The sequence below is a fragment of the Puma concolor genome, chromosome E4 (assembly GCF_028749965.1).
Source record: "Puma concolor isolate L17-30 chromosome E4, mPumCon1.1.hap2, whole genome shotgun sequence".
Lineage (NCBI taxonomy): Eukaryota > Metazoa > Chordata > Mammalia > Carnivora > Felidae > Puma > Puma concolor.
The window spans coordinates 3,068,665-3,090,502 of NC_141683.1; the positions used below are offsets into that span (position 1 = coordinate 3,068,665).

Below are 21,838 nucleotides of genomic sequence, written 5' to 3' on the forward strand. Positions count from 1 at the left end.
CCAAGCTGGGCTCATAGGAAAGAGGAGGCGCCTACGGGAGCCCGCCCCCCCCCCCCCCGTTCCTCTCACCAGGAGCTCCCTCCCCTCCCAGTTCCCGCATCTCTCAAGCCCAAGGATCTCCCAGCTCCTCCGTGCTTAGAGATCCTCGCGTGGCTGCCCTCCCCGTGGCCCTTCCCAGCCGTGGAGTTGGCTACTTCTCCCGCTGGACGGTACCACCCAGGATGAACAAAGGCAGGAGGCCCCTGCGCCCCTGCCCGGCCGGCTGCGGGCTGCGACACCGAGGCTGGCCCCACTGTGTGCCGGGGGAGGCCGGGGCAGCGCTCCAGGTGGCCCCGGGAAGCGGCTCGCGGTGCCCGGCCCCAGGTTTTGTAGGTGGGGAGAGGAGCACTTCGCTCCCCACCCCGGGATTCATTAGCCATTTGAGAATTCCCAATTTGGAGAATCTAGGGCTTAGATTCCGGGTGTGGGATCAACAAGAGAAAAAAAAAAAAAAACAAAAAACAAAAAAAAACCCCAAGGATTTTGTGCTTTTTGACTCCGTGACCCACCACCTGCCCATCGCGTCCCCCCGCCCCCCGAGACACACACATGCACGCACACGGCCTCCCTATCAAAGCCATCCCCGGGCCCACGGGCAGGTCCTCGCCCGGCCGCCCCCTCGGCAGCGGGGAGCCCTTGCCAGTGAGTGTGACGGGCGGGGCGCGGTGGCCAGTCCCGCGTCCCCCCCCCACCCCCCACCCCCACCCCGGGTCCCGCGCCGCGGGCATCTCCGTCCCAGGGAGGGGTGTGCGTGCGCGCCGGGGGCCGGAGGGCTGGGGGAGGGCTGGGGGAGGAGACGTCAGGAGGGGCGGGGAGGGAGGGAGGGGAGGGGAGGGCCCGGAGGAGCGGAGAGCGGAAGAGCCCCGGAGAGCGCGAGCTGGGCGAGCGGCGGCACCGGGCGCGGGAGGGCCGGGGCGAGGGCGGGACCGCGCGGGCCGGAGGGGCCGGGAGGGAGGGGGCCGCGGGCCGGGGAAGTGAGTTGGTGCGCGCGGGGGTGCGCGCGTGCGAGTGTGTGTGCGCGTGTGCACGCGCGTGTGCAGGGCCGGGGGCGGGCTCCGGCCCCGCCGCCTCCTCCCGCCCGCGCCCCGCGCTCCGCCGCCAACTCGGGGCCCCGGCGCGGCGGGCGGCGGGCAGCATGCTCAGCCTCCTCGTCTGGATCCTCACTCTCTCCGACACTTTCTCCCAAGGTAAGCCCCTCCGCCCGCGCTCGGCGACCCGCCGGCCAGGCAGCCCGCCCCCCCGGGGCGCGGGCCCGAGTTTCCCGCGGAGGCGCCCAAGTTGTCCCCGGCCGCGGGCGCGGGGGTCGGGCCGTCGCGGGACCCGAACGCGCACGGCGCCCTCCGGAGCCTCCGGCAGCCTCCCCGCCTCTACCGGCCGAGGCCCGGAGTCCGCACGCCCGGTTCCTGCGGGGGGATGGGGGGAGGAGGAGGAGGGTGGGATTTCAGATTTGGGGTGGGAGGTGCGTGGATAGCTGGGGACCCGGCTCCCGAAGATGCGGCGAAGGGAATCCCGACTCCAGATCAGCCCTTGAGTGTGTGTGTGGCGGGGGGGGGGGGGGGGGGGGGGGGGGGGTGCTCCAGACTGCCTGGGCCGCCCCTTCTGGAGGAGGGGAGGGCTGCCGGAAACGGGGGGCTCTGCTGGGACCCCTGCCCGCGGAGGCGCCTGCTGGGGAGCGACTTCCAAAGGCAGCTTGGAAATGCCGCGGGGGGGGGGTGCACTGGGGGGGTTCACATCCCACTTGGGGTCGGGAAAGTGTTGATGTTGGAGGGGGGCTTCTTTGGAACTGGCAGGGGAGAGGCTGGGGGAGATGAGAATGGTCGTGTATCCTGAGGCTGGGGGTTGGGGGGACGGCAGGGCCCAGGCTTCAGCCAGCACCGGGGTCTGTGGGTGTGCACCCTTGCCTCCTGGGTCTCACTCTAAGAGTCAATCCTGCCCGAGCTAGCCGCCCCTTGCCAAAAATAGAGCTGACACCCAGGCACCAAAAACCAGTCATAGACCCGGAGACAGAGACTGCTCACCTACTGAGACAGATACACCCACAAGCATCTCCCAAGCCGAGACAGACAGACACACAAAGACACTGACACCCTGGGGAACACACATTCCTCCCCCGTGTCGGCTTGCACATTCATGCACCCAAACACATCAAAACTCACCCAGACACGCCGCGTGTGTGCAGGCGGGCATTCACAAGGACATGCCACACACACGCTGAAGCCCTACAGATACCGGCCCTCCAGCAAACAAAGAAACTTGAACAGACGTTCATATAGGCAGACACCTATGGGGATGTACAGACGACATCATGGAGGAGGTGGTCTCTTTTCGGGTGGAGGGGAAGTCAGCTTGGGCAGAATCCCCTCAGGCTTTGCCCTGTTCTCAGTTCCCTTCCGGGGCTGGTGTGTGTGTGTGTGTGTGTGTGTGTGTGTGTGTGTTTAGGGGTGGGATGTGGTGCTGGACCCCTCCTCTCCTTACCAGGCCCCTCCCCAGCTCCCAAGGCAAAGCCTGGCCGACTTAGTGGAGGGCTGGTTTTGATTCATCTTTCCAGTAAGGGCCCCCAAGCCCCCCAACACCAGCCCGAGACCCGGGGAGGGTGTGCATCCTGGGTGTGCGTGGGGTGGGAGGCGGTGCTGGGGAAGGAGGCCTGGCCCTGAGGCTGGCAGGCCCAGCAGCCACTTGGCAGAAAGTTGGGAAGATGACTTAAGTTCTGACTTTGTTGGGCTGGCTGCTAGGGGGGTGGGGGGGGTGCGGAGGGCGGCTGGGTCAGTATCAGCGCGTGTTGGGGGCAAGCGGGCATCTGTCCCCGGTCCCGCAGCCCCGTGGCATGTCAGCAATACGGAACAAAATGAGCTTCAAGGAACAAAAGGTGCGGTTAGCAAACAGGAGAGCCTTGTGGATTGAATCGGGGACTAAACGGTCAGAGACTGAGGGGTGTGCTGTGGGCCTTTCTCCCTCTGGGGAGGGGGAGGGTCGGGCGAGCTGAGCTCCCACCTCCCCGCCTCCGAGCCTCCGACTGGGCTGAAAGCGAGACCCGACGGAGTGTGCAAAGTATTTGTGTGGGGGAGGGGTGCCAAAGAAAAGGAAGGGGGGAAATGGACGGAGGGGAGAGGAAGTCACCGCTGGCGGTTCCTGGGGGGAGGGACTGGGGGGCTGGCAGGGAGGGAAGGAGCGGGGACCTGGGGACACGGAGATACTTACAGGGTGGGTGACCTCTCCTTGGCCTCCATCCTTAGAAAGACAGAGGTCCAGGTCAGGGACTAGGGGAGGCGGAGACGGAATGGGGGAGAGGGGTGCAGGGTGGGGGGAGGCTGGTGGGGAAAAGGGGAGAAGGGAGCAGAAGGCATCATATTGAGGGGGGGCAGGGGGGTAGGGAGAGACTCAGCCCAGGCAGAGAAATAAAAATCGTATTTTAAAGAATTTCAATGGGCTTCATCAATCTTCATTTTTCACTAAATAATTTTCTGTATCTTATCTAAATGAAAACCATTATCCTTCCCCCCGTTTCCATCATGTGCCGGCTCCTCAGACTGATTGCGCCGAAAATTGAAATATTTATTCATTTTCTGGGAGATTTTCTCGCTCCCCAGTCTCGGGGAGGAGAAATTGAAAAAGAAAGATTATAGCTAATCAGAGCGATGTGGGCTGACAGGCTGGCTGGGGCGGGAGCTGCCTCCAGGGGATGGAGGGGGAGGTAGGAGGAGAGTCAGTCCCTCCAGCCCCCAGAGGTCCCCAGGGCCCCCCAGCCACCTTGGCAGGGGGGTGAGGAGCAAAGAGAAGAGCGCCTCCGTGCTGCTCCATCCTGGCGAGAACAGGAGTCTGGAAAGACCAGTAGTGGGGAATCCGCTGTCGAGGGGACAGCTGCACGCAGGCTCCAGGATGCCCCGCTTCTGCCCGCCCAGCCCAGAGCAGGCCCTGAGGGTGGGGAGACAGGCAGAAATCAGGACGCCAGGCCCCCCCTGTGACCTTGATTGGATTCCACCTTCCACTCACTTGGAGCTGAAGGGAGGCTGTGAACCCACCGCTCTGGGCTTGGCATCACCCTGGATTCCAGAGAACCTCGGATCGGAGGAGGAGGCCTGTAGGCCCTCGCTCCCACCTCCTGCTGGTCACCAGGCCGCTGACCGGTTGTCCTGTCCTGCCCTGCCGTTGGTTCTCCGGCCGGGTGGGGGCGAGGAAGCCGGCGCTGTCTGCCACACTCCTGTCACCCCTTGTCTTGAGAGCCCAGGGCTCTGATGCGAGCTCCTCTGGCCTGCGTACCCTCGGGGACCAGGTCTTCGTCTCTCCTCCATCTCTCCGTCTCTGACACGGCGCTCCGCCCTCGGTAAGCGCCCTTGAATGTCTGGTCAATTGATTGGTCTGATGCACGTGTCAGGGTCCGAAGGACGCAGTAGGAAACGGTGATTACGTCGCAGGCTCGGCCCCTTGGTGGACGCGTCATGTCAGCTTGAACCAGGTATGCGCCTTCTCTGGGCCTCACTCTGCCCGTCGGTACGGCGAGGCCAGAAACCGCGCCTCGCGGGGTCAGGATGGCAGTTAAACGTGCCGTGCGTGCGTGTCAGGGCACGGGCCGGCGTCTGGCCCAGGGGTGCTCAGGAGTGCAGCCGTCAGGGGGACGTCAGTGCCCGGCAGGTGGGCTGTGTGTGCCTTCCTTGGGCTCCTCTTTATGCTTCTCTGTGCTCCCTCCAGCTGCTCGGGCTCCTGTCCTGACCTTCGGCGCCCCCTCGAGGACCTCTCCCGGAGAGGACTGGGCTGTGGCCGACCCAGGAGGGGGACCCGCAGCCTCAGCTGGCCAGAGACCTCGGAAAGCTGTGGGGCTGGGAAGAAAAGCAGAGTGGAGCAGGAGCCCGGCCTTCGAGGGAGAAGGATGCAGGGCTCTTGAGGGCAGTGGGGAGTGGACACTCGGCTGAGGCGGCCGCATTTCTGAGGCTGGGAATACCAGCGATCATTTACGGAGCCCTTGTGCTAACTACCTGCTATGCATTATCTAATTTAATCTGTGCAGCAACCCCTGAGGTCAGCTCTGTAATTATCCCCCCTTCATGGATGAGAAATTGAGGTTTAACAGGTTAAGTGTCTTATTGGTAGTTGTGGGAACCAACTGACCTCAGAGCCTGCACCCTCCGCCCTGCCCCTGCCCCAGTCCAGGGACCCCACGTGGCCGCAGGGACAGAGGCTGGACCGGCACAGGTCTTTCCTGGTCCTGAGTGGAATGGGAACTCGGGAGGAAAGACAATGAGCATCCCACGAAGGCAAACTCATTCACATTTTAAGAACAATCCTTCATTCGGAAATTCTGTCTTTCCACAATTTTTGGTATTGAGTGGTTTTTCTTGGATGGTACGATGGTGTTTATAAGTGGCTCTTTTAAAAAGGATTTTACTTGGCAGATAAAGAGGGTTGCAGACCTGTGTTTGTTTCTAATATTGAGCACAGCCTTGCAGGTGGGTCTGTGAACTACACTGGGGGGCTCCGTGCAAGGCTGACTCCTGAGAGGTCCGGGGTCATACAGAGGCAAGGGCCGAGCACTGAGTGAGGGCACAGGGTGGGATCCCAGGTAGGCCGCCTCCAAGCCAGGCCCTTCCCGGCAGGCACGGAGGCTGGGGACTGGGGTGGCCTGTTCCGGTCTGCTTCGAGATGCCTGGCCAAGCGTGGGTGAAAAGTGCTTGTGGGAGTGGACCCCACACCACAGCATCAACATTACCTTTTATTGAATTCCTACTGTGTGTTTTGCACATTATCCCTTCTGCCTTTTAACGGCCTTGTGAAGTTAATGTCCGCCCCCCCCCCCCCCGCCATTTTAGAGATAAAGCAACCGAAGCTGAGTTTAATTAACTTGTTCAAGGCCCTACCTTAGGTGTTAGATCCCAGATTAAAACTCTCTTTGTGTCCCTCTGCCAGGCACCTGCACGCACACACGAGTGCAGGGGGGCCCCTTGGAGCTGGGGCAGCCCAGAGGGACAGGCGGCCTCCTCTCCTCCTGCCCACAGTGGCGGGCGGGCTTCTCCTGGTGGCTGGCCTCTGTCCATCTCCCCGCCCCGCTTTGATGGCTCTCCTGTCTTATTCCGTGGGGGTCACAGCTGTGCGCACCCTCTATCAGAAGGAGGTTTTCCATCTGTCCTACCTCGAGAGTCTTTGACTGTGGGTTTGTGTCGTGCCTTCCAATTTCAACATTTTCACATGTGCTATCTCATTTAATAGAGATATATGACCAGCCTGTGATGCGGGCAGGGTAGTTATTGTTCCTCCATTTGATAGATGAGAAAACAGACTGAAAACTTAAATGACTTGCTATGAGCAGAGGTTGGGCCGGACGGAAGGATGGGGCAAGTTCTGTCATCTCTCTGATTTCTAGGGGCTCCTTCCAGCTGAGGGTAGGGAGATCCCTCTCCGTTCCCCCCTGAGCTGAGAAAGCCTGGCCCTTTCCCGATCTCCCTGCTCCTGCTTGGTTTCTCCCCCAGCCTCCAGGCTGTTTTCCTAGGGACTCTGGAAACGGCTGGGGGTGTGGGGCTGGGTGGTCAGCAGTGGAGGAGAAGGACGCAGCCATGTCGTTGATCCTGAAATGTGAGAGGCCAAGGAAAAGGCAGTCTCGGGGCTCGGGGCTCACCCCAAGTGAGGGAGAAGGCCATTCACCTCTGTGACAGACCCACGTTGTGTTTTGTACGTGTTAGCACCTAACCTGACACCGACAGTCTGTTAAAGGTGGGAGCTTCGTATCCTCGTGTTATAGACGCACGAAGAAGTTAAGCAGGTTGTTGGAGACGACAGAGCCCGGGCCTCAGCAGGGAAGTTGGGGTGGGGTCGGGAATATTCTCAGAAGAATGGTCCCTGAAGGTCAGCGCTTTGCAAGTCTGGGGACGCAGGCCCGCCTCCACCGTGTGTGCCGGTCCGCACGTGCGCGCACGCACCCCGCCCCCACGTCCACGTGTCACGGACCCGTTTCTCGCCCCCAGACGCGTGTGGACACGGCCTGTCCATCCAGCAGAGCGCTGATGTGCGGCGTGGCCACGTTTCTGGGTACCACGCGCGTCCTTGAAGGCACTGCAGCTCGTCGGGCGTGCCCTGGGTCCCCCGTGATAGACGCCCACGCTCCAAGCAAGGTTAAGCGTGTCGGGACCCCGCGGTTCCGGTTCTGTGGCTCCAGCCCCTCTATCCCGCAGCCCCCAGCTCTGACACCTGCCTGTGCCACCCCGGTTAGGTCCTCTGAGCGCCCAGGGCGAAGGCTGCTCTAGCTCCGGGGCATCGCCGATGTCAAGGTTTGCTTCTTCTCCCTCCCGCTCGCCCCGCCCCACACCCCATGGGCTCCCCAAGCTCCTACTTTCTCCCTCCCTCCACATTTAATTTCCCCACCAACTTTTATTAACCTCTGTAGTCTCGGGGGACTGCCGCCTCATTCCTCTCTGCCCTCCTTGAGCCCATTTAACAAAATTGGGATCATATTGAAATAAATGGGCCTTGCAGCCAGCCACCCTCCTCGGAATGAAGGGTCTTCAATCCAGGGGTGGAAATCTCTAGCCCTCTCTAGCAAATTCTGTTCGTGCTCAGGCTTCATTCCTGTTGGGGGGAGGTTGGAGGCTGGCTCTGGGACAGTGTGTGTGTGTGGGTTGGGGTCGGGGTGGGGGGGGGTGGTTAGGGTATCTCCCAGAAGGCAGCTGGGCCTGGTTTTGAGACAGAGAAGGGACAGCAGGGTGGGGCTGTCCCAGGAGGCTGTCCCACCCCACGCCAGGTGAGGGATGCAGATTCTTCTGGACTGGGCGTCTGATGCTCTTGTTCCGTGCCCTTTATCTCCTTCTGCAGCAGTGTGAGAGCGCACCCTCGCTGGAAGGTATGCGTCGGCCCTCCGTCCCTTCACGCAGCAGAAATGTGTTCGGTGCCTACTGTGGGCCAGACACCGGTGTCACAAACCAGTAAAGCCCTATCCCTGCCCTTAAGGTCTCACATCAGGATTTAAGTGCAGATGGCATAACTTCAGTAGGCCTCAGTTTCCTTTTCCATCAAATGGGGAGGATTAATTTTTGTTTAAATCAACGAATGTTTATTACTATATCCAAAACGTACTGGGAGGCATTATGGAAAATTTTAAAAAACTGACATCATGGGGTGCCCGGGTGGCTCCGTCAAAGTGAAGCGTCTGACTCTTGATTTCAGCTCAGGGCATGATCTCATGGGTCATGAGTTTGAGCCCCCCCCCATCAGGGGAGATCCTGCTTCGGATCCTCTGTCTCCCTCTCTGGCCCTCCCCTGCTCGTGCTCTCTGTCTCTCGCTCAAAAATAAATAAAAGCATGTTAAAAAAAAAGTGACATCATGTGGTCTCTCCCCTCCAGGAGGCTAAGATGTGCACACAGCCGGATTCCAGGTGCCAGGAGAGCAGGGTCAGGTCAGAGCTGGAGCGTTCGGGGCAGGGGAGCCGCGTGGGCAGACGAGGCCAGGAAGGGATCCAGGGAGGAGGTGGGTCTGGAGGATGGACAGGATGTGGATGTGGCAGGAAGAGGGAGAGCATTACCAGACCCGCCGAGCTTTGGAGCCAAGGTGTGGCTGCAGAATGCGCGAGGTCCGTTGAGGCTGGTTGCAGCTGGGTGTCTGGGTTGGGGAGAAACAGGCGGGGTGATCCAGAACAGACCAGGGCCGGACCCGGAACGTCTTGAAAGGCTGGGCCGGAGACTGTCCTGTAAGAAGCGTGGGGCCAGGGGCTTCTGTCGTCAAGTATGATCCCTACCTCACTCCTCACCAAATCGTCCCCTTCTCTTAGACTCCTCATCTGCTGGGGCGGCCCCTTCGGTTCAATGAAGAGGTGAAGTAGACAGGTAGTCAGGGTTTGACCAGGCAGAAGTGAGCAGAAAACCCGGGGGAAGTCCCTCTTCTGGCCTGGGAAGTCTCAGATGTGTGAGCTGAGTTGGGGAGCCTCCCAGATGATGAGCAGAGCCCTCAGGTTTAAGACGGAGATGCGTGGGGGCAGAGTTCAGTGGAGGTAACCCAGACCAGCGCCCTGCCGAGTCAGGGGGCCCCCTGTGCCTGTCGGTGGGCCTAGCTCGAGTCTGGGGGACCCTTCTGCTTGCAGTAGAGGGCCAGGCCCAGGCTGTTTCCTCTGGCGGCCTCAGATGTGTTGTGTGTGTGTGTGTGTGTGTGTGTGTGTGTGTGTGTGTGTGTGTGTTTGGGAGCTGAGCCTAGAGATTGTCAAACCTCTGGGAGCCCCTGAGCTCCTTTTATCAAATGGAAACCTTTGAAGAAGGTTCCCACCAGCGGGGAGGGAGCCTGTGTGCAGCTAAGCAAAGTGTTGTCTTCATGGCTGGGCCGGGCCTGGCTCTCGATGAGACACCAGGGTAGAAAGGTAAGTGGAGTGTGGTCCCTGTCCTTGGGGCTCTCCAGTCCCAGGATAAACACAGTGACAATACTATATGACCAAGGTTGTGAGGCAGGAATGTGAAAAATGCTGAGGTCTGAGCGCGGGCTGGCGGCCGGGAGCCTGGCCGGGGGAGGGGACAGCCCGCCTCCACAGATGTGAGGCTCAGGGGCTGCGGCCCGGAGCTTCGGAGCTTCTGGAATGCAGCGCCCTGGACAATCCCCGATTGTGCCCCCCTGCTCCGGATGGAAGGAGCCGAGGAATCTGAAGGAGGGAGCCGAGGTCCCTCCCAAGGATTATGATTTCCAGGAACAAAGGCTGTTTCTCTAAAGCCCACTTTCCCCAAATCTCACCTCCGGGGTTCAGCTTCCTCCTCCCCACCCCCACCCCACCCAGCGGAGCTCATCTCTAAATTAACTTTGTCCTTGTAATCAGCTTAGCCGAGTTGTTCCCCCTCCTTCCCGAATTCTCCCAGGAACAGCCTGGGGCCCTGCCCGCTCCATTACCCAGCATTGTCAAGCCAGGAGGTGCTTTTAATGGCTCTACCCATTCGATTCGCTTAACTGGGAGGTTATTATTACTAGGAAAGGAGCTGAGATGGGCAGATGGGGGCAGAGAGAGGGACCTGGGGGTGGGGTGGCCGTGGGGGCGGGGGGAGAGGCATTTTCAAAGGAATGGAAACCCAGGGACGGGCAGGCTGGCGGGGTGAAGCCCCTGAGGGAAGGTTGAGGTTTTCGCCGCCTGGGTGCCCTCATCCTCCAGAAGGACTTTCATCAGGACAGCGGGACTCCTGGGTTTTAATCCCAAACCCTGAGCAGTTGGCTTGCTCTGCGCCTGCGACCCAGCCTCCCTGGGAACCCACCGGCTGCCCTCGGCGGGACGGGACGGGGTGCCCACGCTCCCCGCACGCTTGTGGGTCACGGCTGCATAAGCTCGCCGCACCCACCCCTCCTCACCCCTGTGGATCCTGGACTCTGGTGCCTATCACCCTGCACGCACCCGGAAAGTCGCCCCTCACCAGGCGGTGGGTGCAGTGGGAATACACACTCATTTTAATGTCGGTTTGAGCCAAATATAATTAGAAAGGAAAATCTGACTTTGCAAAAAAAAAAAAAAAAAAAAAAAAAAATCGAACGCATTGCAAAGCCAAGTTGAAATGACTTCTGGATTATCTGCACCACCGCCGCTCTCCATTTGTGCAGAAAATTGAGAGCAAGGCTGCAGCGCCTGTATCTGGGGATTTGGTTTGTGTGCCCAGGGTCAGGTCATGGAGACTGGCCCCTTTCAACACAACTCCAGACATGCATGACCCCTGGAGTGCCCCGGGGCTTCGGAGGGGGGATGGCCGCCCCAGTGGTCGGGACCGAGCCACTCGGCCGGGAGCCTCAGTTTGCCCCTCCATGCAATGGGTACAGTAGTGCCTACTAACCTCAGAGGGTTGCCGTGAGGACTGAATGAGGGAACTGTGTATTAAGGGGCAGAACGGGGAACACAAAAGCTATTCAATAAATCAGTTATTATTAATATTGCACAGTGCCTGCTTCTCACAGCTCACAAGAGTGAAGAGGACAAGAGTAGTTCAAATACAGAGACGTCCCCGGGTTCTGTGCTGAGGGAGGTAAACTGCGATGCCGGTAAATTCCTAAGGTGATGGTCCCTAGGGCGCAGTGCGGTGGGAGCTCTGAGGCAGTGGCAGAGCGTGATGGAAAGCGCCCTGGGTCGGAGTTGTGAGGCTTAGTTTCTGCATCTGTGAAATGGGGCGATGGCCCTACGTGAAGCTTGGAAAAGCACTCCTAACGCGGTGCCCAGGAAGCAAGCCCGTCGTCTTCACCCCCGTCTCTAGCAGGTTTCAACTCAGTGTATTAGAACGGATTCTCAGACTTGGGCGTGCTGGCGGGACACCCGGGGATCTTGATAAGGTGCAGACACGGCACCTTCTGATCAGGAAGGTCTGCGGCAGGTGGAGTTTCTGCCTCGGCACCGAGCTCCCAGATGCTGCTGGTGCTGCCGGTCCTGGGACCGCTTTTGGAGGTGTTGGAAGACGCTTTCCCCTGGAGAAATAGGCCTTCAGTGTTCTACTGAGCGGCAAGGGAAAGTAGAATCCTCTTACGTGAATGAATTCACCTGTCAGCCTGCTTTGTTGTATCGCGGAGCCTGGATGGGTCATTGATTTAGGAGCTCCGATAGGTTTGTTTCAGGGAAGCAGGCTGTGGGGCAGGACAGGGGTGGTGCCCACCAGGGCTCCCTGAGCTGCTCAGCCCCCTCCCTGCACCTCACCAGTCCCCAGCCCCCCTCCCGTCTGCCCTGGACAGCCGCTGCCATCTGCAGAGTTGAAAAGCAAGCAGCCGGGGTGTTGTTGGGAAACCCTCCATGCCAGAGTCAGTCGGTCATCTCCACTCCATTTTTTTTTTTCTTCTACGAAAAAAGTCCTCATAATCCAGCTCTTGGTTTGGTGGAGATCTGGGGGACACAGTTCGACAGAGATACCAAACGGGACCTTTGGCTTTGGCTCAAACATCAGGTCATGGCGAGCGGTGTGATTTGGGAAGCAGGGTGGGTCATGCGTAGGCTTAACTGGGGGCATGTTTGGGGGCCCCTGTCTCTGGGCAGGTCAGTTTCTCAGCAGACCTGGTGGTGGCTGGGCCAACATGGTGAGCTAACTCGCTCTTTCCCGCCTGCCCGTATCCGTGTGCAGAGCCCCAGCTGTCGAGGGAGAGCCTCAGGCCGGAGCAGAGGGAACCTGTCTCTGCCTTCAGAGTTCCGATTCCCTGGGTGAAGCTTCGTCCTTATGTCTGGGGAATCCCGGCCACTAGGGAAAGCAGGAATGGGCACTGATTCTCCTTCCTCCTCCCCTCTCCCCAGAACCACACACATTCCGCCGTTACCCGTGCACACAGGGGTGCATGCAGCCTGTATTCCTGTAACAGAGAACTGGGTTGGCAGTGAAAACGGAGAGAAGATTCTTTACGAAAGCGCCAGGTGTTTAGACTCTGTTCAGGTCGGACTCACCTGACTCCACCTGGACCTCAGGGTCCGTACCTGTCGAGGAGAAAGGAAATGCCGTAGCCTTCTGTGCTCGCTCACTTTCACAGCTAATAGGCCCTGACAAGTGGCAAGTTCCTCTCTGCGTCTAACTCGAAGCCTTCCTGCCCCCGCATGGAAAGCTGTCTCACTGGGGGCTGTAACTGAATAAACGCCCAGCATTCTCTCCGTGTGGATAAATGACGTCTTCCCCTGGTAGGTTCATCTCCTCACCTCCAGAGAAGGCTCCTCGTGCTGGAGAAGCAAGCCCAGGGAGGTCACTGGTGAGCCAGAACAGGCTGTCTCTTCAGGGGTCAGATTTGCTTTCCGGGGAAACACCAAGGCTGGTCTCCCGGTGTCCCCAATCAGGGCCAGAGCCGCCATGCCCTGACTTGTCTAGTGTCCCCCCCTCTCTGCAGCTCAGAGCAGCTGGGGGCTGGGGGGGCTCTGGCGTCCTTCCCACTGTCTCTAGCTGATGGTCTGGGGCCCCCCTCACCTCCACCGGGGGGCCAGGCCTCTGCTGCTGCAGTGGGGTGTGGAGGGGAAATGGGGTAACCCCCCCCACCCCCCCGCCGGGGCAGGACCTGTTCTAGCTTCAGAGCGGGAGCGGTTTCCTCTCGGCATCACACGGGGATGTCCTCGGCCCAGCCTAGCCTGGGTGGATCCCTACGAACTCTCTGTGGGTAGAGAAGGAAGGATCGGGATCTGCCTTTGGAGATCTCCCTGGGATACTGGGCCATATCTGACAGGTGCAGACTCTTAGCTCTGAACTTGGACTTGAGGGAGGAGCCATGGTTTCTGCTACGGGGTAACTAATTACAGTAGGAGACATAGGCTCCCCATTTCCCGGGTCTAAACACGTACGAAGATTGTCTAAACAGGGGGGGGTGGAACCCTGTTGTGCGTCTGCCGGGAAGAGGCAGAGATACGGGTGCCGGAGGGTCAGTTAGGAAGGTTCTCTGGCGGGGCAGAGGGAGGGCCAGACTCGGAGGAGCCTGCCAGAGGCTAGCAGGCTGCAGGCTGGGGGGAGCTGGGAGCTGTGGTGTCACCTTGTCAGGTGTGACCCCTGCAGCATTCACACCGGAGGGCCGCTGACACACCCACGGAACAGGCAGCCAGCACCCCGGGAGGGGGCCCTGCTCCCTGGCGGACAGGGCTGCACGGCCCCCAGGGGGAGGAGCCCCCGGGGGGACAGGAACAAGGTGTCCGGGGCACTGGTGCTGGGGCCGCGGCTACCCTTTTCCGAGGTAGCCAGCCCGGTGTGCCTGGCACGGGCCGGTCTGGTGGCCGGCCTGTGGGTGCCAGCCAGCCGCGGGCTCCTCCCGGCCGGTGCTCCGGCCTCTTCCTCCTGCTGCCCTTCCCCGTCTGCAGGTCTGTCACTCGGCAGGAGTGAAATGTGCCCTGGTCCTGGAGCAGTTGGCGCTTGATAATTTGTGGATTATAGCTAACTCTCGATAAAGATTCCCCTAATTGCTGGGCTCACCTCAGGTTCTATCATCAAAGCAAAGCCGCGAGGCCCCCTCTCGCCCTCCTTTCCTTTTTATTATCTCTTAATTAATCACTCTGGCTTTCACACTTAGCAGATAATTACAGTCTCCTGGGCACGCAGCTCATTTTCATAACCTCCTGCTCCACGCCGGCAGCAGAGGGTTGGGAGGAAGGGGAGAGACATGCTGAGAAAGGGGGGGAGCGGGTGGGATGAGGCCTGGGGCAGCAGCAGGCACCCCATGGAGCAGTTGGAGCCCTGCACCAGGCCCTGAGGAGGCTCCGCCAGGGCAGGGAGGCCATCGTGCTCCCTGGGGGCGGCCTACCTGGTCCCCAACGCAGCCCCCCTGAACTGTGCATGGCTGGCTCCTTCAGCCTCCCTGGGTGGGGTAGGGTAGGGGTGCGATGGGTTGGGGTAGGGGTTCAATGGGGGTAGGGGTGTTGTGGGGTAGGGTAGGGGTGTGGTGGGGTAGGGGTACGTGGTGTGGGGTAGGGGTTCAGTGGGGGTAGGGGTGGGGTAGGGGTTCAATGGGACAGGGGTGTTGTGGGGTGGGCAGGGTAGGGGTGCAGTGGGGTAGGGTAGAGTGGGGGTCCAGAGGGGGAGGGGTATGTGGTGTGGGAGAGGGGTTCAATGGGGACAAGGGTGTTGTGGGGTGGGGAGGGTAGGGGTGCGGAGGGGTGGGGTAGGGGTTCAGTGGGCGCAGGGGTGTTGTGGGTTGGGGTAGGTGTGCGATGGGGGAAGGGTACATGGTGTGGTGTTGGGGGTTCATTGGGGCCGGGGTGTTGTGGGGTGGGGTAGGGTAGGGGTGCAGTGGGGTAGGGTAGAGTGGGGGTCCAGAGGGGGAGGGGTATGTGGTGTGGGGTAGGGGTTCAATGGGGACAAGGGTGTTGTTGGGTGGGGGAGGGTAGGGGTGCGGAGGGGTGGGGTAGGGTTTCAGTGGGGGCAGGGGTGTTGTGGGTTGGGGTAGGTGTGCGATGGGGGAGGGGTACATGGTGTGGTGTTGGGGGTTCAGTGGGGCAGGGGTGTTGTGGGGTGGGGTAGGGTAGGGGTGCAGTGGGGTAGGGTAGAGTAGGGGTGTGGCAGGGTGAGGGTACGTGGTGTGGGGTATGTGTTCAATGGGGGTAGGAGTGAGGTGGGGTAGGGGTGTTATGGAGTGGGTAGAGGTGCAGCCAGGCAAGGTATGGTGGGGTGGTGTGAGGCAGGGCATGGCAGGGTAGGGTAGAGGTGGGGTGATGGTTCAACTTGGTAGAGGCGAGGAGGCGTTCGGCAGGACACACGCACAGGTTGCTGGGCAGAAAGCGGAGTGAGGCGCGCCGATGAGCCATCTGGTTGGGTGGGGAGGGAAAGGCCCAGGCCGCGTTCACACCTGTAGCGGGGGTCGCCGCCGTGGGAGGTGTCCACCCTGGGTGCCCACCTCCTTTCCCCGGGCTCCACCCCACAGACAGGCAGAGAGGAGCCGCGTCTGAAGGTGGATTTGAGAGGCTCCAGACACAGAGGAGTTTCCCCTCGGGGGGCTGGACTCGGAGCTCCGGAATGAACCGAGTCTGCTCTTTGTGCGTCCGGCCGGGACTCCTGCAGGTCTGCAAGGAGGTGACGGAGGACGGGAGCATCTGTCTGGTTTTCCCTCTGTGTTGAGTTTTCCTTTGGGAGCCTGGCACCCTGTGCTTCGTCCTTAGAATGAAAGACACCGGGCCGTTCTCCTTTTCTGCCTTCAGCTAGTTGAGAGACCTTGGAGTCGTCCTAGAACCTGGGTCCCGGTTCCTTCTTGGACGAGTGGGCATCTTTGAGAAGCTCACAGGCGGCCTGCGTCAGACCCCGTCCCTGGCATGTGATCGTGCTTGGCAGGTGCCGGTGTTCCCCACCTCTTACCGCCGTAGTACACGACAGCACCTTGCCTGTGGCCGCGGAGCCACGCGAAACATGGCGTTTTGTTTACAGACTGGGGAGAGGGGAGGGGAGGGTCCTTTCCTTCACCTTCAACCCGCTGCTCCTTCTGGGGTGCGTTCTTGAGCAAAGCTTGCTGGCCTGGGCCCGGACGGTTTTCTTTCCACGAATCAGCTGCGTGCTCAGGCTGGGGCCTGCTTCAGCTCAGAGCTTCTTGGGGTCCAGCTCCAGGCAGGGCCGATCCACCCCCTGGCAGACCCCTAGGCCTCAGGCGGTCACCGCGCCTGCTGCGGGCAGCACAGCCCTTGTGCCGAAGGGTTAAATGTGGCGCGTCTCAGATGGCTTGTCACTTCTTTTTTAATGGAAAGTCTATCCACTGTTTTTGTTTTGTTTTGTTTTGTTTTTTACTTTATTATTTATTTTGAGCCCCCTGGGCACCCTTGGCTTGCTACTTCTGACAGTCCTCTGGCTTCCGGGGCCTTATAATAGGAGTGTCTGTATGGGAGGGCGGGCGGGGGACAGTATGGAAAGAGCACTGGCTTGCGAGTCTGGCTGTGGATGGTTAGCCCTGTTTGTGACCTTATGCGGTGACCTAGGCCTGCTCTCCTACTGTAAAATCAGAAGGTTAATCTCCCAAGATTCTTTCTGGCTGCATGGTTTTCAACTCTTGGCCATGCTGTGGGAGTTCACAAAAAGGACTGATTGTTCCTGAGTGAGGTCCTGGATCTCCAGTTCGGTTTTGGGGGGTACTGGTTTCAGAAGGCCAGAGCTGGGGTACCCCCAGATAGCCGGGTGGAGCTGGGGGCGGGGGTGGGGCAGGAAGCACACGTTGTCCCCGTCGTTGGACCGGGTCTGGACCTGGGGTAGGAAAGCATGGGGTGACCCCACCCCCCACCCCATGCACACACCGTCCACTGTCGTGGGGATGGTCTGTCTGGCTGCTCTGGGAGGGTGGGAGGCCCCAGACCAGGGCTGTGGGTGCTCGGGTGTGCATGTCTGAAGGGCAAGCTCTGGCTTCGCCCTGAACTTCAGCTTTGGTCTATGAAAAGATTTTGCAGAGTCTTGTGGGAACATAAACATTTGGCAGATTTCTTTCCCTGAAAGCTATTTCTTCCCTTTTCTTTTTCTGGGAACTTTCGCCAGCAAGATCAAGTCCCCTCCACCCTTCCCTCCTCCCTCCCCTGTGCCCGAGACACCCCACCCCGCGCTCCCCCCCCCCCCACAGTGAAAACAAAGTGGTCTGGTGGGGGCACTGGGAAACCTCCCCGCAAACTGGGCCAGAAGAAAGACGTGAGGCAAACAGCTGTCCCAGGAGGAGAAGTTAGCAGAAGGGAGGGAGGTGGAGGGGAAAAGGCAAACGGCATCAGGCATCAGTGGGGGGGGGGGGGGGGGAGAGTGCGTTCCCGACATTTAAAATTCTTTTGGTTTTAATCATCTCAGCCCTACCGGAGCCCGGCTGTGGGGGAAGGGAGAAATGAAAACCAGCTCCGCGGACTGCAGGACAGCAGCCTCCGCTGGGACCCTCGGCCTCCCCAGCCTCCCCTACTGGGCTGCTCACCTCCCCGCATCCGAGGTTCCGAAGGGCGCCCTCCTCCAGGGGCCTTTCCTGACTTACCTCCCCTTTATCTCATTTCACAGGCTCCATTTAAAGCACTGACCTTTCAGTTTTCCGCCAGAGTGCAAGTTCCCCAAGGCCCTGGATTATGTTTTGTTAAAAACAAAACAAAAATAACAAATAACAAACCCCAGCCTCTTTCATAAGTCATGCCTGGGCCTCCTCTGCGGCGAGGGTCAGGGCCCTCAGAGAAGCTTCTGGGCCTGTTTTCCTCCTCTGTGAGCCGATTTGAAGCGATGGGCTGAGCCCCGGAGAGGCTCCAGGGGGGCGGGGAGGCCGGGAGGGCCCCGGGCCGCGTCGGGGTCTGCCCTGTGAGAGGCCTGGGGTCCTGGGCCGCCTTCTCACCCCCTCCACCCCCCCACCCCCGCCTCCGCCAGCCCAGGCCCCTGATTCTGACTTCTCTATCTTTTTTTTCTTTCATTTTTCTTTTAAGGAGGCGCCACATTCATCGCGGGGCTTGAACTCACGGCCCCGGAGATCTGGAGTCACACGCTCCACCCTGAGCCAGCCAGGTGGCTTGAGTTCTCTATTTCTTTTTTTTTTTTTTTTTTAACATTTATTTTTGGGACAGAGAGAGACAGAGCATGAGTGGGGGAGGGGCAGAGAGAGAGGGAGACACAGAATCGGAAACAGGCTCCAGGCTCCGAGCCATCGCCCAGAGCCCGACGCGGGGCTCGAACTCCCGGACCGCGAGATCGTGACCTGGCTGAAGTCGGACGCTTAACCGACTGCGCCACCCAGGCGCCCCGAGTTCTCTATTTCTTAACCCATCGGTAGGCAGCTTTCTCCATTCTCCTGACCCCCTGCCGTTTCTCCCCCTTGCCCTCCAACCTCCATCGCTGGGTGTTGGGACTGTGGTTCCCGTATGGGCCCCACTCACTCCCTGTCGCCAGGGAGACGCAAACAGTGGGAGCTCCAGGGTACGTTGGAGCCGATCTCAGGTGGGGGCCGGGTGACCCGGGGTTTCCGCGTCTCTCTTTCTGGGGTTTATTTGGCTGTAAGACCGGGAGCTGACGCGGTGGCGCCCAAGGCCCCTCGCGGGTCCGAGCCGGGACCGGCGAGACCCTGTGCCGGGCACCCCACCTGGAGAAGCGTGTCCCGCTTTGTGGGTGTGGCACGCACCGTGTCACAGCCCCGTGTGGACACTTGGCGGGGAATCCGGGACGCTTGAAGCACGCCGTGCGTGGCAGCTCTTACTGTGAAATCGAATCCTCACGTTCTGGGCGTGTAGTCAGGAGACCCGCGTTCACATTCCGGGGTCCCTCCCGACTTTCTGTGTCACCTCACACACGCCCGTTTCCCTGACTGTAGCCGAGGGCTCCTAAACCCTGTCTGTGAGTCCACGCTAATGTGACGTCCTGGGCGGGAAGGGCCCATTCCGCCTTGGTCTTGCACCCCTACCCCCACCCCGCGCTCGGGAGAGCGCCAGCCGCTGATCCGCAAGGAGGACCCTGAGACTCAGGACCTGTGGTTCCCCCAGTGGCGCTCCCCACCCGCAGGTGCGACAATAACAAAGCGTCTGGATGTCTGCAAGTGTCCCCTGGGCTAAAATCGCCGCCCTGGGGGGGGGCGCCTGGGTGGCTCGTCGGTGAAGCGCCGGACTTTGGCTCAGGTCATGATCTCACGGTTCGTGGGTTCGAGCCCCGCGTCGGGCTCTGTGCTGATGGCTCGGAGCCTGGAGCCTGCCTTGGATCCTGTGTCTCCCTCTCTCTGCCCCTCCCCACTCACACTCTGTCTCTCTCTTGCTCTCAAAAAAAAATTAAACATTAAAAAAAAAAATTAAACTCGCTGCACTTGGGAAGCACAGAGCTGGTTGGAGGAAGAGCTGGATAGGATAGACCTGGAGGTCCGGCCTCTCTGCTTGGAGCGTAGCTGGTTCTAAAACGCCACTCGCCTGCCTTCGCCCAGATGTTTGCCTTTGACCCACAGCCCGGACAGCGAAGAGAGGGGCTGCTGTCTGTCACCCAGGGGGAAGGAAAGTGTTCGGTCCCCAGCCCACCGCAAAGATGATTAGGTGTCCCCCCCCCCCCCCCCCCCCAGCCACAGCCTGCCTGTTTATCCAGGATTGGGGCTAGTGAGGGGGCAACAGGTGACGGGAGAGCCACCCAGGCAGCCCCCTAGCAGGGAGTGGCCGGAGCTCCTGGCTTCCTCCAGAAGCACCGCCGTGTCTCGGCCACGGCCAATGACAGCCCACGGTGCCGGACGGTGGTGCCAGGCGGCAGGACTGACCGGGTCTCAGGTGTCCCGCCACCCCGCTCCCCCTCCCCCACCCCCGTAACTGCTGAGACTTCTCAGGTTTGAAAACCACGGATTTGAGTTAGCAGTGAAAACCGGGACTCAGGAAGGAAGGTGACCCACTCCCCCGAGCAGACAGGGCAGTGCGGTTCCTGCCCCTGCCCAACACACGCCCCCCTCTCCACTCCCCCCTGCACACACCAGGAGGCCCCCTCTAGGAGGAGGGGTGATGAGATCAGGGACCCACTGCTTACGGAGGCCCAGAGAGGACTGGGGACACTTCTCTGGGACTGCTCCCGGATCCCCACGTCCCCAGACACCCTCCAACCTCCACCTGGAGCCCGGGGGTCTGGGAAGGGCTTAGGGAGGAGACAGGTGGAAGGAGGAAATGAGGGAAGAGGTAATGATAAGGAAGCAGCTGGGTGGAGGGCGCAGGGCAGAGGAAGGTGAAAGGGAGGGCGGGGATGAGAGAGAAACCTCATCCATCCAGGAGAGAGAGGGGAGGGAGGAGGGGGAGGGAAGAGAGAGAGAAACCTCAACTTTTATTTAAAATCAGAGAGCGGTTGTACGCCTGGAGTCGTTGCCATGGCAACCGCAAAGAAAAGGAGATAGAGGCCTGGTGAAGCCGAGAAAACCCAATAGGGGTAAATGTTTAAAGCCAGGAACAAAAACCATTCAGAGATAATTAAGTAACAGGCTGCAGGTTCCAGACTCCTGCCCATTGTCGGGGGACTCGCCCGAGACTCCAGCCCGCCCTGCTCTCCCTTCTCCACCCGGTGTCTGTCCTCCCTCGGAGCCTAGTCCTCCCTTACTCCAGGGGCTCTGGGAAGCAGCCGGGAGCACCCCGCCCCCCCCCCCCCAGCCTCCTCCCCTCTGGCAGGGGGCTGCCCTTCTCGGTCCGGCCCCAGATGAGGCTGGACAGGCTTTCTCGACTGTTAGGAAAGTACAGTCTCGTAGGGGAAACAGGAGGCACTTGGGTCAGATCCACGGAAGAATTTCTGGGTCACTAGATGGATGTGACACCTAAGGTGTGGACTTTCTTCCCTCTGGTGACCTCGAGGGTAAAGGGTGCAGGCTGACCTCTGTGTTGACCCTCGCCCTCCAGGTCTGAGATGCTGGGGTCCCCCGGGGCTCTTCCTCCAGAAGGGGGGTACCTCCTAGCTGGGAGCTTTGCTGGAGCTGCTGACCTGAATGCTTCTTAGGGCTCCTCCAGCAGGACTTAATCTTCCCAGGCCTCAGGATGGCCGAGAGCTGAGCTGGTATTTGGGGGTTAGGTGTGCTCTGTAGCCATTTTTTTTTTTTTAATGACAAAGTACTTTTGTATGTTTTAAGTCAGTTTCACTCAGTCACCTCACCCCCCACCCCAGACATCACAGCAGCTGCTGGCCCCTTGCCCCACCTCCTTGGGACGATAATCCTCAGTTCTGCCTCCCAAGACATGGTGACTCTCAGAGCAGGTGGCGTTCTCTCCTCCCTCATCCGTAGAAGCCGCTCGGAACTGAAGGCCCAAATAGCTAAGTCGGAAGAGTCCCGTCTCCTGTCTGCAGCCCTCCTTCCCGCTGTTATGACCCACTTCCGGTCCTTGCCTCCACATACCCTAACTTTTATCCTTAGATTGCACCAGACCCTCGGAGAGTGATAAACCGAGACCGAATGGCTCTGGCCTCTCGAAGAATTGCCTTCACTGAGCTGAGCATTTGGCCCCGTGCCACCGGCATGCACTGAAGAATGTTCTAAGGAGTAACCCTTGAACATATTGTATTTATGGTAGGGATGTTGCCCAGGTTATGGTTCAACACATCGCAGTATTCGTTATGTGAGGATCCTTGGAGAAAGTTCTGTAGCGGTGCTTTTCCTAAGCCGTCAGATGGTTTTTATTTTATGGATACTGTACATTGTGTCGCTGATTTTGAATTTTTCCTTTTTGCACTTGCTGCTTGGAAGCTCAAGGCTAGCCTTGCAATTGGTCTCTGATGAAGCATGGAAGAGCTTGTGGCATGTATCGACTATATTAACTTTAGCCCCATCTCGATTTCCTTCTCCAGTCCTTATTCTCTTTCCCTGCTTGCCCAGTCACCCCCACCTCACCCAATGTCGGCTTTCTTATCAAAATTTATTGTTTTGTTTTAATTTTAACGTTTATTTATTTTTGAGAGAAAGAGAGAGAGAGAGTGGGGGAGGGGAGAGAGAGAGGGAGACACAGAATCGGAAGCAGGCCCC

General features: G+C 59.7%; 1 protein-coding gene across 2 annotated transcripts in view; it reads left to right on the plus strand.

Moving 5' to 3' along the window:
* The first annotated feature begins 942 nt into the window (after nt 1-942).
* The window catches only part of KIRREL1 (kirre like nephrin family adhesion molecule 1), a 100,077-nt gene continuing 79,181 nt past the window's right edge, over nt 943-21,838 (plus strand). Inside the window, exon 1 of one of the 2 annotated variants that reach the window (XM_086694042.1) lies at nt 943-1,226. In XM_086694042.1, the coding sequence (XP_086550168.1) occupies nt 1,175-1,226 (52 nt within the window). In that variant the 5' untranslated portion in view covers nt 943-1,174. The remainder of the gene's footprint in view (nt 1,227-21,838) is intronic. The other variant, XM_086694043.1, reaches the window with a different exon arrangement.